General features: G+C 40.1%; 1 protein-coding gene across 4 annotated transcripts in view; it reads right to left on the reverse strand.

Moving 5' to 3' along the window:
- VAV3 (vav guanine nucleotide exchange factor 3) overlaps positions 1–15,929 on the reverse strand; it is a 216,209-nt gene that overhangs the window by 89,132 nt on the left and 111,148 nt on the right. For all 4 annotated transcript variants that reach the window (XM_081865819.1, XM_081865816.1, XM_081865817.1 and 1 more), the window contains exons 4-13: positions 15,356–15,421; positions 14,438–14,546; positions 11,805–11,897; positions 11,090–11,158; positions 8,899–9,002; positions 7,078–7,177; positions 6,185–6,280; positions 3,424–3,492; positions 2,196–2,282; positions 1,386–1,471 (exon numbers count right to left, since the gene is read on the reverse strand). In XM_081865819.1, the coding sequence (XP_081721945.1) occupies positions 1,386–1,471; positions 2,196–2,282; positions 3,424–3,492; positions 6,185–6,280; positions 7,078–7,177; positions 8,899–9,002; positions 11,090–11,158; positions 11,805–11,897; positions 14,438–14,546; positions 15,356–15,421 (879 nt within the window). The remainder of the gene's footprint in view (positions 1–1,385; positions 1,472–2,195; positions 2,283–3,423; positions 3,493–6,184; positions 6,281–7,077; positions 7,178–8,898; positions 9,003–11,089; positions 11,159–11,804; positions 11,898–14,437; positions 14,547–15,355; positions 15,422–15,929) is intronic.

Below are 15,929 nucleotides of genomic sequence, written 5' to 3' on the forward strand. Positions count from 1 at the left end.
AGGAGGGGGAGTTTGAAGGGTTCCCAGAGTCAGGGGTGGAGGAGGGAGTAGACTCCGACGAGGAAGAGGAATCAGGAAGAAGAGACAGGAGGCAGTGGCGAGAAGTGTTTGAATCCTCTGATGAGGAGGAGTGTTCCTTCCGGGGTTTTCCATCCTCACCGCCAGTAGGGGAGGAGGCGGGAGGGGGTGAAGGGGGCCCTGGAGGGGAGGTGGATGTCAGGGACCTGCCATCGGAAAGACAGGAGGTGGAGGGGCTCTCAGAAGTCAGGAGAGAGTCAGCAGCGGAGGAAGGCACCAGCAGGGGGAGAATGGGAGATCAGAGAGAGAGGGAGGCGAAGGAATGGCTCAGGGAGTCTTCTAGCGATAACAGCGGAGAAGTCTCAGGACCTCCCATAGATACACCCACTCCTCGCCGGAAACTGTCGTGCCGTGAATCCAGACGACGCGTTTCCGTCAAGGAGCCTTTATGCTGGAGTAAATTCCGTAAACGCCCACTGTCGGATTCTGCCAGCGATTGACGGAGCCATGCTTAAGGGCTCCGCTAAAGACAGAGCTTTGCTAAACTGAGCAAACTCTGAGGGACTAAGCTTTTACGCACAAGCAGCTCATCGTCCCATCACAGTACATTATACGTACAGCACACTGATAAATGTCAAATATCACTGCATGGCAACCATTAAATCCCATGGTCATATGTCAGCTATCAGGTTCTGCAGGAAATCATATGGCAAAAACCTTCTAATGTTGCTAAATATACTGATCTTAAATATTGCTATCCAATATCTAAGTCAAATATCTGAATATTGAAAGAATATTACAGATCAAAATTCACAGAGGATAAATTTAAGGTTCAGTCAAAAAGTGTGGGGACCCTATTAATAAAGCATGATCTCACCACACTAAGAGGGCTTACATTTCATCAGTCTTTCAAGGTACACATGGATGGGGTAGAACAAGTACAGCAACTACTTTAAAGAAGGCAACCCTCAGTAATATGTGCAATATAACTATCCCCGCCTTGAGAAGCGACTTGCTAAGAGAAGGCAGTTCTGCAGCTAGAACATTTTTTGCCTAAGGAGCACTGCCCCTGCCTGCAAACAAATGGCACCTTTTGCTTGAAAAACAAAACCTACAAAAATCAGGACAGTCCTAATATAGTTGGAGCTTCATCCAAAATATGGAGGTAAATTAAACCTCTTGTTGCACAACAATTTAACATACACAACAGTCCTTCTGCCATATTTCAAGGGCATTTATCCAGTGTAAATGACACACCTTGTTTTGTTTTGTTTTGTTTTGTTTTGTTTTTTGTTTTGTTTTGTTTTTTGTTTTGTTTTGTTTTGTTTTGTTTTGTTTTAAAAAAGAAAGCCTCATACTCTGCTCACCTATCCTGCCTTGCCCTTTTGTCCAGAGTTGTTATTCTTATTTCACCATCACCCTGTGGTCGTCCATACAGTAAAAGTGACTGGTTCTGAAAATGTAAGAATAGCATAAATTACTTAAGAGTTCACTGGCAGCATCTTTTCTTCAAGAACCACCTTGGTGCTATGAACCTATCCAAGCTATATTTAAAAAAAAATAAAAAATTCCCCAAGCTACTCCAAAGATTCTTTTTAGAGCCACTTAAGATTGCAGAGTGGCAGAAATAAGAAAGCAACATTGCCTTTTCCAGTTTCACCAAAGTTTTTCACCACCGTAATCTCCATCACCCTGGAAACATGCAAGAAGCTCTCTTGGTCCCTTCTGGCCTGATTGACCTATATACTTTCAGGTCAACCATCAGACTCCTGCCTTGCCTTTATGGCTCTCTAGTGATGATCTAGGTTATTTACGTCCATCAGCTTCCATGTTCCTCTTCTTCCTGACAGCCTGCATCCCATCCCCCTCTCCCAAGTTCCTTATTTACCTGATTACTGCTTTCCTACATCTATGTTCCAGCCCCACTTGCAACATCTTGGCTCTGCCTCTGGGCCTGCCATTCATCCTGCCTCTCTCAGTTGGCCCCAGAACTCCACTCTGACTCCAATTCCAGTCCTGCCAGGATTTTCGCTCTCAGCTCTCTGTGTGCTCAAGCTCAGACTTTGCCTTTGTCCAAGCTCCTACTTTTAAGAATGAAGCAGCAGAAAGATCACCCCGAAAAGGAACAGTAAAAACAACATACAAAGTTTGAAGGGTAACACGAGACAGAGACATACCAAATTCTCAATTGATGACTGAAATTGTTTAATTTCACGGAGGGTTTCATTATCTCGCTTCACTTCATTTACATACTGTGCCAAGTCCTAAAACACAGAAGAGAGATATCTGAGGTGCAAAAGCCATGGGCTAAATTGTTACACTTAATTAGAAAAATTGACTACTAAGAGACACTTCCCAAGCTACAGTAGAAGCAGTTATGTATTAAAACATTAGCAGGTACAAACTGTACATAAATATAAATTGTGAGACACATCACCCACCCTGCATATCATGTGGACAGTACCATGTGTCAGGTCAATCAAGTTTCCTTGACTAATTTTTCTGTAGTGAGGGAGAAGTGGGAGATGAATAGCCTGCTCATACTTCCTTTGTGAGGCAGAGGGAACATAGCACACCTTTAAGTGTAAACCTCTTTCTACCACAGTGTGAGAACACACAGTATGCTTAAGATAGTCAAAAACCAAATAGGGCTCAGAACTAAGAGCTCCAAAAACAATTGAATCATATAGCAATAGCTCATATGCTCACTTCGAAAACTGAACATGAAAGCTTTTTTTCAGAAAATCTTCCTGCAGAAACACAGTTAGAATGGCTGCAAGACTGATCTCCCTCCATGAACTGACTCAACAGATAATAATATAAAGCTAGGAATAAAACTAGAGATGTGTAGTCAAACCAATTATGCATGCCGTGAACGTAGATGATTTAGGTGGGGTCATAGCTCAACGACAGAGCATCTGCTTCCTATCTAGAAAATATGAGATTCAATCCCAGCATCTGCAAGGAGGGCTGAGAGAGACTTGGTGCCTGAGACTCTGGAGAGGTGTTGCCGGTTAGTGTAGACTATACTGAGCTAGAACCCATGGTTTGGCTCAGTGTGTAAGTCAGTTTCTTATATAGGTTTGCATTATATTTTGTGCTTTAAATAGGAGAAACAATGTGCAATCAAGCAGACTGAAGTTAACATGCATTTGACACACAACAAAGCTATAGAGCCTTTTCCTTTCAAACATCAATATTAATTTGTTCTGATGAGCTTGGCTCTGAATTGGGAAAACTCTGCACCTGCTTTTGGGTACAGTATTAGTGAACATATGAGCTGGTGTGCACTAATGCAGAAACAACACATTGCAGGTAGATATATATTTAATTTCTCTCCAGAAAAGACTCTTACAATTTTACGCCAGAGAGAGTTTACATATCCAATCTGTTAGTCGCACTTACCTTCATTGCATCAAGTGCCTGTTTCAGATTGTTCTTCTCAGTTTGGTCACTAGTATGTTTTACCAACTCCTGTATTGAAGAATACACAGACATTTCTTGTGATAGCTATCAGCCATTCAAGACATTTTTTAAAAATGCTGAACTTATCAGTATTTAAAAACAGAACCATTTTGCCTTAGGAAGAAAATGATGGGCTGATCTCATCATTATCTGTAAAAAGCCCATAATATGAGGTACCGTATATTATGCATATGCTATATCCCACATGCTTTTATTCAAGACATGAAGTGAAGACACGGTTTTCACTATTAAAGCCTATATCTGGAATGTTGCCCTCCACATAACAGTACAAAATCTAAGGATCTGAAAAACAGTCTTCTCAATAACTTTGAGATTAAATTTTCATGTTTTACCCTCAGAGTTTCGGAGGGCAAAATTGCAAAAGCCCATGGGATTAATTTTCATTTCAGAACATGAGTTAAATTTCATAGAAATTCATCACAATTCCAAGCTAATTTTATCTATTCATGTTTTTTTCCTTACACATTTACTTAGTCTGCAATCAGGCAGACTTACCAGAGAATACGAAATAAATGGGTTTCACTTCTGAGGGGGCTTCCAGATGGCCTATTTATTAAGCACTCATCCTGATTTGTTTGCAAGGAGATTATCTGACTATGACTATTGAATGAGCATTCATTCTTATTTGTCTGTGGAGAGGCTAGATGATCCTGTAACAAGCAAGTGCTATTCCACACTTTCCAGTGTATTTCCTTGTTGCCAAAGGTCTGATCTTTGGGGGAAAGGCTGTTTTGTTGCCCAAGAGCTCCAAATCAGCTTTGATTGTACAATGTGAATTCACCAGTATGTGACTGAATCCCACCCAAAAAAGGCAAAAGTCTGGAAGCAACATGAGTAGACATAAAGAGGATTGTACTGATATCCCCCTCCTCCTATACCCTGTGTGCTTTTGTGTAACTGATCTACACTTCCCCATACTTATTTATAAACACTTCAAAATTGGTATGTAACTCCTAAAATCTCACAAGGCAAATTATTCCCTAACTCATCCTCAATAGCCAAGCCTTTTACATGTTCAGTTCCCTTTCTCCATTCTGGACTGTGTATTCAGGGATTTCATGGAAAGCAGATTCCTTTCAAGAATACTTTCATTCTCAAGCATCAAGGAAAGGGGCAGAAATTTAGGTGGGCCTTTCCGCCTAAAATTTCCTATCTAGGTTCCAGTCTTAATGGGAATGGCTACAAATACTTCAAGTAGCACTGGAAAGTACTATAACAAGAATTAGGGGGGGAAGTAAATGTTTGGAAGGGGAATTAGACCAGTTTACTGAACTGAGCCCCCATTGCAATCAGTGACTAACTTGTATCATTGGTTTCAGACAATGCAGGACCCTTCTGCAATATATATTTAAAGGAGTATCATAGCACCTTAAGCAGTCATGGCTTCCACAAAGAATCCTAGGGATTGTAGTTTTTTAAAGTGTGCTGAGAGTTGTTAGAAGGCTTCCAATCCTCTCATAAGAACTACAATTCCCAGAGTTCCCTAGGAGGAAGGATTAACTGTTAAATCATGCTGGAAACTCAGTTCATTCAGATGCATTCCAGGAAGCATGATATACACAATGGAAAAGAACACTGCAAAGGGAAGGGTGGGGGGAATTGCTTCTTGCACAGGTAGAAGTTCTTTTTAAAATGACGTTTTATAAGCATCAGCAAAGCTGACAGTCTAATAGAGTAATATATTTCCTTGCAACTGAACTAATGAGTCTCCCAGCACAGCTATCAAATGATATTTATAGGACTCTCTAGCCTCATTATAGGACTAACTGCACAGAAGCCACAAGCTCCATGGGTTATAATGGGAAGCATTCAAAATAACTATTGCTTTATTATAATTCAGTACAGCAAGAAAATAGGCTAGGAAGTGCTTGAGCCTTGTCCAGCTTCAACTTCAAAAAGCAGAGGCATATATGAAAAGCATCACCTAATTATTATTATTATTAATTGATTGTGCGATTTTATATACACTGTGCTATTTTTACCTGTTGTTAGCAGCTCTGAGCCCGGTTTTGGCCGGAGAGGGTGGGATACAAATAAATTATTATTACTAATTATTATTATTATTATTATTATTATTATTATTATTATTATTATTATTTTCTTGTTGCAATGAGAAAAAACTGAATAAGCTAAGGAGACTGGAAGTGGGGAGAGAACTAGCACTGATCCTGAGAGACAACTATGTTGCATATCAAGGGAAGATACAACAACAACAACAACAACAACAACAACAACAACAACAACAGAGCAGAGGCGTAGTGTGGGTTGTCAGCACCCGGGGCAAGGCAAGTAATAACCCGTGGATTTGCACCCCCTAACCCTAACCCCCAGATGTTGCGCCCGGTGCGGCCGGCCCCCCCTGCACCCCCCACGCTATGCCACTGCAACAGAGGCAAATACTCCACACCAAAGAGGGTGAGCGTACAGCCACTGGAAAGGAAACCAAAAAACCAACAAAAGAAAGCAGAGTAAATTTGGCAGGGTATTTTGAATGGCACTAGGTGTAGGATTTCTGACCTACCACTTTGTGCGTTGAATGGAAAACACAATCCGTGGCACTAACACGACCACAGTTTGAACTGGAAAAGTTCCATAATAGCTGTGCTAGTTGGGCTAGAAGGCGGCAACCTGAGCTACTGGTTGGGAACTGTGAAGTTCATATAATTTAAAGGTGAAGTACCTGAAGCAGAAGATGGTATTTCAGAACTCGCTGCATTGGAACCACAAGAAGATCCCGCAAAGTAAACTTCCCATTATTGGCTCTTTTGGAACATTCCTATTTAAAGAAGCAAAGGGTTCGATATGACTTGGTATAATCAATGCAGCAAAGTAACATCTTTAATTTTCTGAAGCAGGCAGACCAGTTATCCAAACTGGTGGCAACAGGTAGAGTTCTGAGGTTACAGAATGGACTGTATCACATAAGAACATAAGGTCTACAGGATCAAGCGAATGGGCCCATCTGGTCCAGTATCTTACTCTCACAGCAGCCGGTTGCTTATGGAATTCCAAAGCAGGACCTGTGCGCAACAGCACTCTCTAACTCATGATTCCTGGCAACTGGCATTCAGAAGCACACTGCCTCCAACAGGGGAGACAGAACATAGCCATGATGGCTAGTAGGCATTAATAACCTTATCCTCCATGAATTTGTCTCTTCAGACAAGAGGTGATGGGGTGCTTTTTCATACTCTCTTGTATAACAACTCCCCCCATATAAAAATGCATGACAGCAAGAAGTAGGATAGGTTACAACATTTCTACCTGAAATGTGGGAGAGTTTTTTCCTCCTATGGGAAAAAATTCAAACATGGCATCCTCCACGGGCAATTCACTCTACCACCTCAGAATCCTACCACAGGCCTAACTCCAATTTTGTAGAAATGAACTCATAAGACATAGATTGAAATATAGGGTTGTCAGTCACTGAAATTAATGGACTAAATTATGTGCATTTACTTCAGCGGGTCACTGTGGGTAGAACGTAGGTGAATACAATCCATACTCTCCATGCTACAATTCGAGATCAAGGTACAGTTTGTTTGTTTTTAAGAAGAGAAATTGCAGTGATACCTCCAGTTTCAATTTAACATCTTCTTTAGTCTTGGAAATGTTATCCAAACAGGATATGGCTGTTTCTACTTGACTGCAGTACTGCCCATAAATAACTAATCTAGATCAAGAGGAAAGAGAACAAGCAATTAATCTTTTTATCAACTCCACCAACTTCAATTTCCACACAAGGCTTTGTCTTCTTACACCCCAACCCTGGAAGGGGCTGCTGTTTTCCAGCTGCATCCCATCATTCTTGTTCTACCATAGACTACCATCATTGCATACAGATTGGCCTCTTAGGAACGTGTGTGTCAGTCTCTACAGGTGTTCAAAAGTGTAACACCCACTTCAAAGTATGTGCTGTGGTTTAATGCCTACATTTTATTTACTTAAAAATACAGCTGCAAAAACCTTTTGGAACAGAACAAGTCTTATTAGTATTTGTTATGTTAATGGGCAGACTTCAAAGGATTTGATGAATAATACTCTGCAGTGTAGGATTAGCACCAGATTAATTACTCCGAGTTCTTTTTTATAGCAACAGCAGGGCAAGCATACCAGTTTACGTTATATGAGCATTTAAGTCAAGATAATAACATGTTGGCTCAAAGAACCAAGTGGCAATAGTCACAAAGATCAGACAGACTTACTTTGACAGATTTTCATAAGCTATGGAAAGGAAGGCACAATAATTTCAAAACTCCCTTGTGCAATAAGCTATTCTTTTCCATTAACATTTTCTGCATTTAAAAAGGGCTTCTTGCAACCACAATAATAATGTTTCAAGTATTTGTGATGTTCAGTTCTCAGTCTTACCATTGCTCTGAATTCCGTTGTAAGGGAATATAAATGAAAACCAAGCCCTACAAACACAGCCTACCTGGGGTTGACCCACTTCAGAATACAAACAAAGTGCATGTCATGGGTGAATCAAAAACTCCCCATCTATGGAAAGCTCACATGTCTATCCAAGCCTTTGCCCCAAAATGCTAACTTACTTGCTTTGTGCAAGAAGCTGTGTTAATAAACAAAACAAAACAAAACACGGAGCAGCATTCAAAACATGAATTTAATCCTGCTTGCTTTATTAAATGATGCAAACCTAATAATTCTATGCTTCAAAGGTATCTGAAAATGTAGATCAGTAAAAGATCAAGAGAACACAGCATAGAAAATTCTTGAGAGTCAGGATACAGAACTTTCCCATATGCCTCTTCCTGATTAGCATTCACAGGAAGGAAGTGAACAGGCTTGCTTCTCTCCCTAGCCATCTATTCCCTCCCTGGTTCCTGGAAGATGGTAGGATGTGAAGCTACTGAAGGTTAATGTGAAAGAGTGGATGCTAAGGCACACAGAGCCCTGATAAAGTCATGGAGCAAATAACAGTGTTTTGCATCAGTCATAGGTTCTTGGTTATTTAAGATCAAGAGAAGAGGATGATGAGGTCAGATTGTCAAAATAGATAACATCTGAGCAGCATGTAGCCTATTCATCAATATGTGTATTGCACTTTGAGATAACATGACATTATTTTATGCAAAATAAGGCTGAGAGTTGTGAAAAGAAAACAGCACTGTAACAACATATGAACAGAGAACAGGGAGACTGACACAGTATATACTAAAGAATAATGCTCTCTGAAATTTGGTTTAGCATTCAGCACATTTAAAGCTATATGCTAATGTTACACATACTATTTCTGGTTATAATAAAAAATTAAATACAGTTTCTCTAAAAGCACACTACACAAAACAAGAGTATATTTCTAATGCATAAAGGAATATGAATAGCTTATGTTAAAGTTATCGACATTGTGCATTTTAAAAACTCGGTAATTACCTTTCCTTGTAGCTTATAAAAATTTGATACAGGTTCTGGTCACTTTTGTTTACGATGGATTCATGAATATCTTGTGTTAAACTTCTGTGGATTTTCACCAAATCCTACAACAAAAACATCCTATAAAACTTCTGCAATTATGTTTGATACTGCCATGTAAAGCCACTGTTTTCACGTATACAGTAAAATTATACAGTAAAATAATTCATAGATTGATTCATCCTAGACACCTTATAATTGAATTATATCTTTTGAATGAAAAAGATGGCACAATAAAGATATCTTGAATATACATAGTTATATATCTACTCATTAAACTTAAAACTGCAAGAAATGTAAAACGCCTTCCCCTCTATGTTGGAGAATTTGTCTCAGTTCTATGGTAAAATTATAACATTTTAAAGCAAGTAAACATGTTGGGCCTGGTGCAGACGTTCGTTTAAGACTGCAGGCTACAAAAACTCTTCCCCATCCATCCCCACCCCCAAGCACCCTCCATTTAAGTCCATTCTTGAATGAAACTAACTTTTATTACAGTTAAAATGAACCCAAGAAAAATCTAAGCTTCATTTCCCTAACTAAAGCCAGTTTCTTAAAACAGATTTTAATGAAAGATCCAGGTGCAAAGGATGGGATGTATTCACAAATGAAAAAGGGAAGGGAAGCCAAGCAATCACATAGCCCAGTCTAGTCACTGGTTGGCATTATACCTGCTCCAGGTATTAGAGAGAAAAGAATTAAAGATTCACATCCCACTACTTCAACAAAAAATCATTTGGCACATTACACTGGACAGCTGAATAGCATCATACTGACAAGCTAACTGAAATCTTAATGTCTTGCTCAAGAAACAGAAGGTGCTGAGACAAGCAGAGTGGAAAAGCAATAAACATTTCTATTTACAGAGTTTGTAGATACTACACATTTCCAAGTGTTCTCATAAATATACAGGTATATATTCGCAAAGCTCTGCAAGGCTGAAATAAAAGCCATCTAAAATAACCCCTCATCTTTCAAGAATTTACAGTCAAGTGCTCTTGTGGCCAGAGACATATTAAGGACGCAAAACAGGTAAAGGACCCCTGGACAGTTAAGTCCAGTCAAAGGCGACCATGGGGTTGTGGCGCTCATCTTGCTTTCAGGCCAAGGGAGCCGGCATTTGTACACAGACAGCTTTCTGGGTCAGGTGGCCAGCATGACTAAACTGCTTCTGGTGCAACAGAACACCGTGACAGAAGCCAGAGTGCATGGAAACGCCGTTTACCTTCCCGCCGCAGCGGTACCTATTTATCTACTCGCATTGGTGTGCTTTCAAACTGCTAGGTTGACAGGAGCTGGGACAGAGCAACGGGAGCTCGCCCCGTCACAGGGATTTGACCCGCCGACCAGCAAGCCCAGCCCAAGAGGCTCAATGGTTTAGACCACAGCACCACCGTGTCCTTGGACAGACAAAACAGGTGCACTATGCAGGACCAGATCTCTCTTCATAGCTGTGGACTACCAAACATCATGAGGAACATCAGCTACCCTGCCCGCTGCTGTGAGAAACATCATGGAAAGGGTATTTCCAGGACTAAGGTGAAACTGTAAAGCCCCCTTGATTTTTTTTGTTATTGGATGCTGGATGTTGCTAATGGCTCCTATGTAATTAGGAAATTCTTTTTGCACTGCTAGGTTTTGAAATGTCTTGTTTTCTTTGTTGTAGGCCACTTTGAGCATGATTTTTTTTGGCATGGAAAAGTGGCATACAAATAAAATGAATGAATGAAACAGGTGATGATCACAGAGCTGCTCTGAATTATCTTTACACACACTTCACATACCAAGCAGTTGAGTTTACAGTACCCCAAGTACACCGGCTCCTCATTTCATGCGTTTATAGTTGCCTAGATCAGTGTTCAACTTTGGGTCTCCAGGTGTGACTGGACTACAACTCCCAACATCCTTGAACATTGAGCTAAACTGGCAGTGGATCACGGATGTTGTATCTATCCACATCTGGGGACCCAAGGTGGTGCCCACCTTTCTGTATGTTGTTACCTAAGCCCGTCTACCTATTAAACCAGGAAACCAGAAGGAAGGCTCTTTGTATATCACATCTATCTCTACCCTAACAGTATTCTCAAACAGTATCTTGTAGACTTCCACATAACAGAGGACAACAAACAAAACATCCCAAGGCATTACATACAGGAATGTTGATGAATACTGTCTCAAACTCTGAAGTGGTCAGAAACCTTTTCAGGGGAACCATAAAAAACTGTAAGAGAAAAATGAACACATACTGCATTAACATATTTTGCCACCCACTACAAAGGACATTTCTGAATATGTGATTCCTATTCAGAGAGGGCAAGGGTAAGAATGACCCCCACACTCTGTATTTTAGATGTATATGTCTTGTGACTGCCTATATTAGCTTTGCATACCCTATGTGATAATGGATATAAACCAGTGCTGCCCAAACTTCCGGTAGCCAAGGAACACCTTTTCCCCCCTTAATTAAATTTGGAGGCACATTTCATTCCACAGGATGAAAGGGCTAACCACTAATCACAAGTGACCTCTTTATTTACAGTGTTTGTGATTGTTTAAGATAAAAACTATTGGGGGGAAGAAACTACTTTTGCCATTTTTATGGAAGTTTATTATTTGTTTACAAATAGTTGCCTTGGTCGATTGCATGCTGCACTGGGCCAAGCTCCTGGCACCTCACCCCTCGCGCCTCTCTCTCTCTCTCTCTCTCTCTCTCTCTCTCTGTGTGTGTGTGTATGTGCCAGCAGCCCATTGTGTTGGGAAGCTGGGAGAGTAATGGTGGTCCACCCAGACTGCCTCACCAGCCGCACCCTTTCTCTGCACTCCCCAGCTGGAACGGTGCTCCTGATTGTTTTGCCAGGTCACTTTACCTTTTCAATGGATTCCAATGTTTCTGTGTATTTCTCTTCGGTTTGTTTTATTTCAGAAAGGCAGCAGCTTCTTATGTCATTTTCAGGACATTTCTGCCAAGCCAACAAGAAGTTATTTGTAGAGGTGAAACATGTTGATTTCAGGACACTTTCCTATTACAACATATTGCTTTGACAGCTGTCAGAGTTTATGATCAATTGACAACAAAATGTTTTCAGATTTATTATTTGGGCTGCAGGGGACATATGTGCTGAGCTAGCTCAGTTGGTAGAATTTCAAGGTTGTGAGTTTGAGCCCCCAAAGGTTCCTGCATTGCAGGGGGTTGAACTACACATTCCTTGTGGTGCCTTTCCAACTCTACAATTCTATTATTTTACATGGGTTGTTGGCCAGCCTCCCCCAACCTCATGCCTTGGACTAGAACTCCCCATCAGCCCCAGCAATCGTAGCCAATGGCTGGTGGAAGTGGCAGACTCAAAAACTCTTGCAACAAATAATTTCCCAATTTCTGGACTTCTTTCTTCCACCAAACCTCTGCATGAAAGGGCTTGAGGTTTCAACATGTCAGCAGACATTACAAACTTTGAATTTCTTGACATTCTTACTCTTACATGTATGAGAATTTGAAGCTAGCTCTTCCAATTTTTTTGTTTTTAACCCCCATTTTCATTTTCATTTTTTTTAGAAGATCAGAAGAGATAGCTTCAAAGTCTCATACACCAATGAGAGTTGGGGTCCAAAACACCAAAGAGCACCAACATGTGGAGGACTGCAGTAGGCAGAGAATAGAAATATGCCACAGTACGTGCAGCTAGACAAATGGGGCAGCCCACAGAGCTGGGGTCCTCTTGCCATATATATTTCCCACAAGATGACCTATCCCATTATTACTATAACTGACTATTGTAACTGGAGTTGGGTAAAGGAATTGTAATGTTTGAGTGAGGAGGGCCAATTGAAGGCTTCCCACCTGTCAAATCTAGCATATGAATAACAAAGAAGCTGAAACAGAGGAAGTACTCAAAGTCTGCTGCTTGTTTTCTAGATAGCTGACATGTAGCAGCTGGTTACAGATGAAAGGGTCTTCTCACTGGTGACACTATAATTGTGGAATGCCCCAGCCAGCCAGCTCAACTAGTGGTTATGACGTTGTCATTTCAGCAACCCCCTTTTTTGTTTTCCCAGGTCTTCTAAATCTGTTTCAGTCCTTAATCATTATTTTTGCCTCCATTTATTTTCTTCTCTGCTCATGAACTTTATGCTGCATCAGATTTTATGGTCTGCTATTCTGTTTTTACCTTGTTTGTATTTTGGCCATGTGACTTATTGTCTATAAATTAAAATATAATACCATAACAAATAATTAAGCAACTACAATTGTTTTAAAGAAAGGAAGGAATCCCATCCCAAAACTACAAGAAGACAACAGTGTAGTCTTAGCAGAAAGACTATTCAAAATAAGAATGTCAAGAGAATATAATGAAAATGATGTATAGATGGTATATTACACCGGTAAAACTTGCAAAAATGTATAAAACATGTAAGAAATGTTGGAAATGTAAAGAAAAGGATGGCACTTTTTATCATATGTGGTGGGAATGTAAAAAAGTGAAGAGCTTCTGGGAACTGATATATAATGAATTGAAGAAAATGTTGAAATACACATTTGTTAAGAAACCAGAGGCTTTTCTTCTAGGAATTATAGGAAATGAAATAAATAGAAAGGATTGCAAACTTTTCCAATATGCAGTAACAGCGGCGAGAATATTACTGGCCCAGAACTGGAAACAAGAACAAGTACCAACAATAGAGGAGTGGAGAACAAAGTTGATGGACTATGCAGAACTGGACAAATTGACAGGGAAGATCAGATATCTACGAGATCAAAAGTTTATCGAGGACTGGAAAAAGTTGGTGGACTATTGGGAAGGTATAAGTGATAGAGAAATAACGTTAGTGGCATTTAAAGAAGCTCTGTAAAAGTTAAAGAAATATTGCAAAAAAGAAAAGCAGGTCTCAAATGGTTTTCGAAAGGCAATAGTGAATCTAAGAACTGTGTACTTAAAAATCAAATTTGGATGATTGTCAGAGAGGCGGAGGGAAGTCCAAAATTGGAAAATCTGTTAAAGTTGAAATTGTGATGTGTTATATATTCTTTTTGTGGAAATTAATAAAAAATTATATCAAAAAAACAAAAACAAAATAAGAATGTCAAATATTTATTCATATTGATCTGGTTTGATTTTATCTCTGTTTTATCAAACAATAAAGCAACCAGACACTGCGATCATCATCTGAGGCCCTTCTTCATGTGCCTCCTCCACGAGAAGTCTGGAGGGTGGCAACACAAGAATGGGCCTTTTCTGCAGTGGCTCCCCATCTATGGAATGCTCTCCCCAGAGAGGCTTGCCTTGCACCTTCATTACATAGCTCTGAGCACCAGGCAAAAGCATTCCTCTTCTCCCTAGCTAATTAAACAATCTACGGCCTTTTAAACGGTGATGGGGGTTATTGTTTTTGTTTGTTACTGTGCTATGTATTTTTGTGTTTCTACATTGTAAACCGCTCTGTGAATCCTCGGGGGAAGGGTGGTATAGAAAAATTAATAAATAAACAAAGTGTTGAACCCTACTGGCTGGTGTGCTGCTTCAGCTTTCATCAGGTCTTCATAGACTTCGCCACCTTCGTCGTCCCCATAAACACAATCATAAAGGTCTTCATCTTCATCTACACCACTTTCACTAGAACACAAAGCGGGAGGAGAAAAGACAACAAAATTAAGAACGTTAACAATAGAATTTGAAGAACATTTGGGCCTTTTAAAATTATAGGCACAATAGGATGTAGAAGAAGTCTTAACCCTTTTGAAAGGTTCTGATATTTCTGGAGGACGACAAGGAGGGTAGAGCAACATAACCTGGCGTAATGTTGCTCTGCTCCCCCCCCCACCCCTTGTCCTCCTCTGGAAATATCAAAATCTTCCACTTCCATTGAGATCAGGGGTGGCTAACCTTTTTTGGGCCACAGGGACCTCTGATCCAGCTTCTAAAGGCCACGTGTCAAAATGGACATGGCCAAATTGTTAAAAACCTGGTATGGTTGTGAGGTTTTTTTGTTTTTGTTTTCTTTTAATGTCACATTCTGGTCCTGACGGGGTCACCAGAAACTTTTGCCATCACAATGGGGGCCCCCGCAGGAATGATTGGAAGGAAATTCAATTAAATGGATGAATTTAGGGGTCATAGGAGGACACAAAATAAACTCTTGGCAGCACAGTACCTATGGGAGCAGTCAGTAAATATTATATATATATATATATATATATATATATATATATATATATATGAATGAGAGAAAAATGGATAAATGGGGGGGATTGAGGGACCACAAAACCTCTTGAGGGGGCTGTATGTAGTCAACAGGCAGCAGAATCTAATTAGATGTTTCTCAGACACATGTACAACACAGTATATTTTGTTCGTTGGTCAAAACAGTTCCATTTTCTCCTTTACATAACTGATGCAATACAGTCCACAAATATACAACCTACTCTATTAAATCTGGAAGGCCTTTGTAAATGTCTTCATCATTCACACTCTCTTCTGTAGGAAACGGCCTGTGGAGACAAAATATAAAAGTTAAAAAAACTGCCATAAACCTGAATGTTCACCTTTCCCTAGATGTGCAAGAAATAATGCACGAGCACAAACACACAAATGTACATACCAAATATAGTCTGAGGCTGCACTACCAGCCTGCATGCATTCATGTATCTGAAAGCTTTTGTTTCTACCAACCCTTTTCTAGCATACAGAGGACAATTTCAGATATTTCTCACCTTTTGCCCTTTGAAGTCAGTTTCCAATCCTAGTTAAGTGAGGACTCTTGCTAAGTTTAACCGTAGTTAACATTGCTACCAATGGAATGCTTGATCTGCATTATGGATACAAGTAGAGCATTTACTCCAGCTAAGTGTGTGATCCTGCAAACCACTCCCAACCCCTTAGCCACAGTTGAGAGAAGCCTCTTGTTACATTCGCACCAAGCCTGAGCATGTCTAAAGAATGAACAATTCAATATAATGTAAGTCAGACAAAAGTTGCTGGCTGTAGATGGCTATATAC

This window comes from Podarcis erhardii (assembly GCF_964252035.2).
Source record: "Podarcis erhardii genome assembly, chromosome: 6".
Taxonomy (NCBI): domain Eukaryota; kingdom Metazoa; phylum Chordata; class Lepidosauria; order Squamata; family Lacertidae; genus Podarcis; species Podarcis erhardii.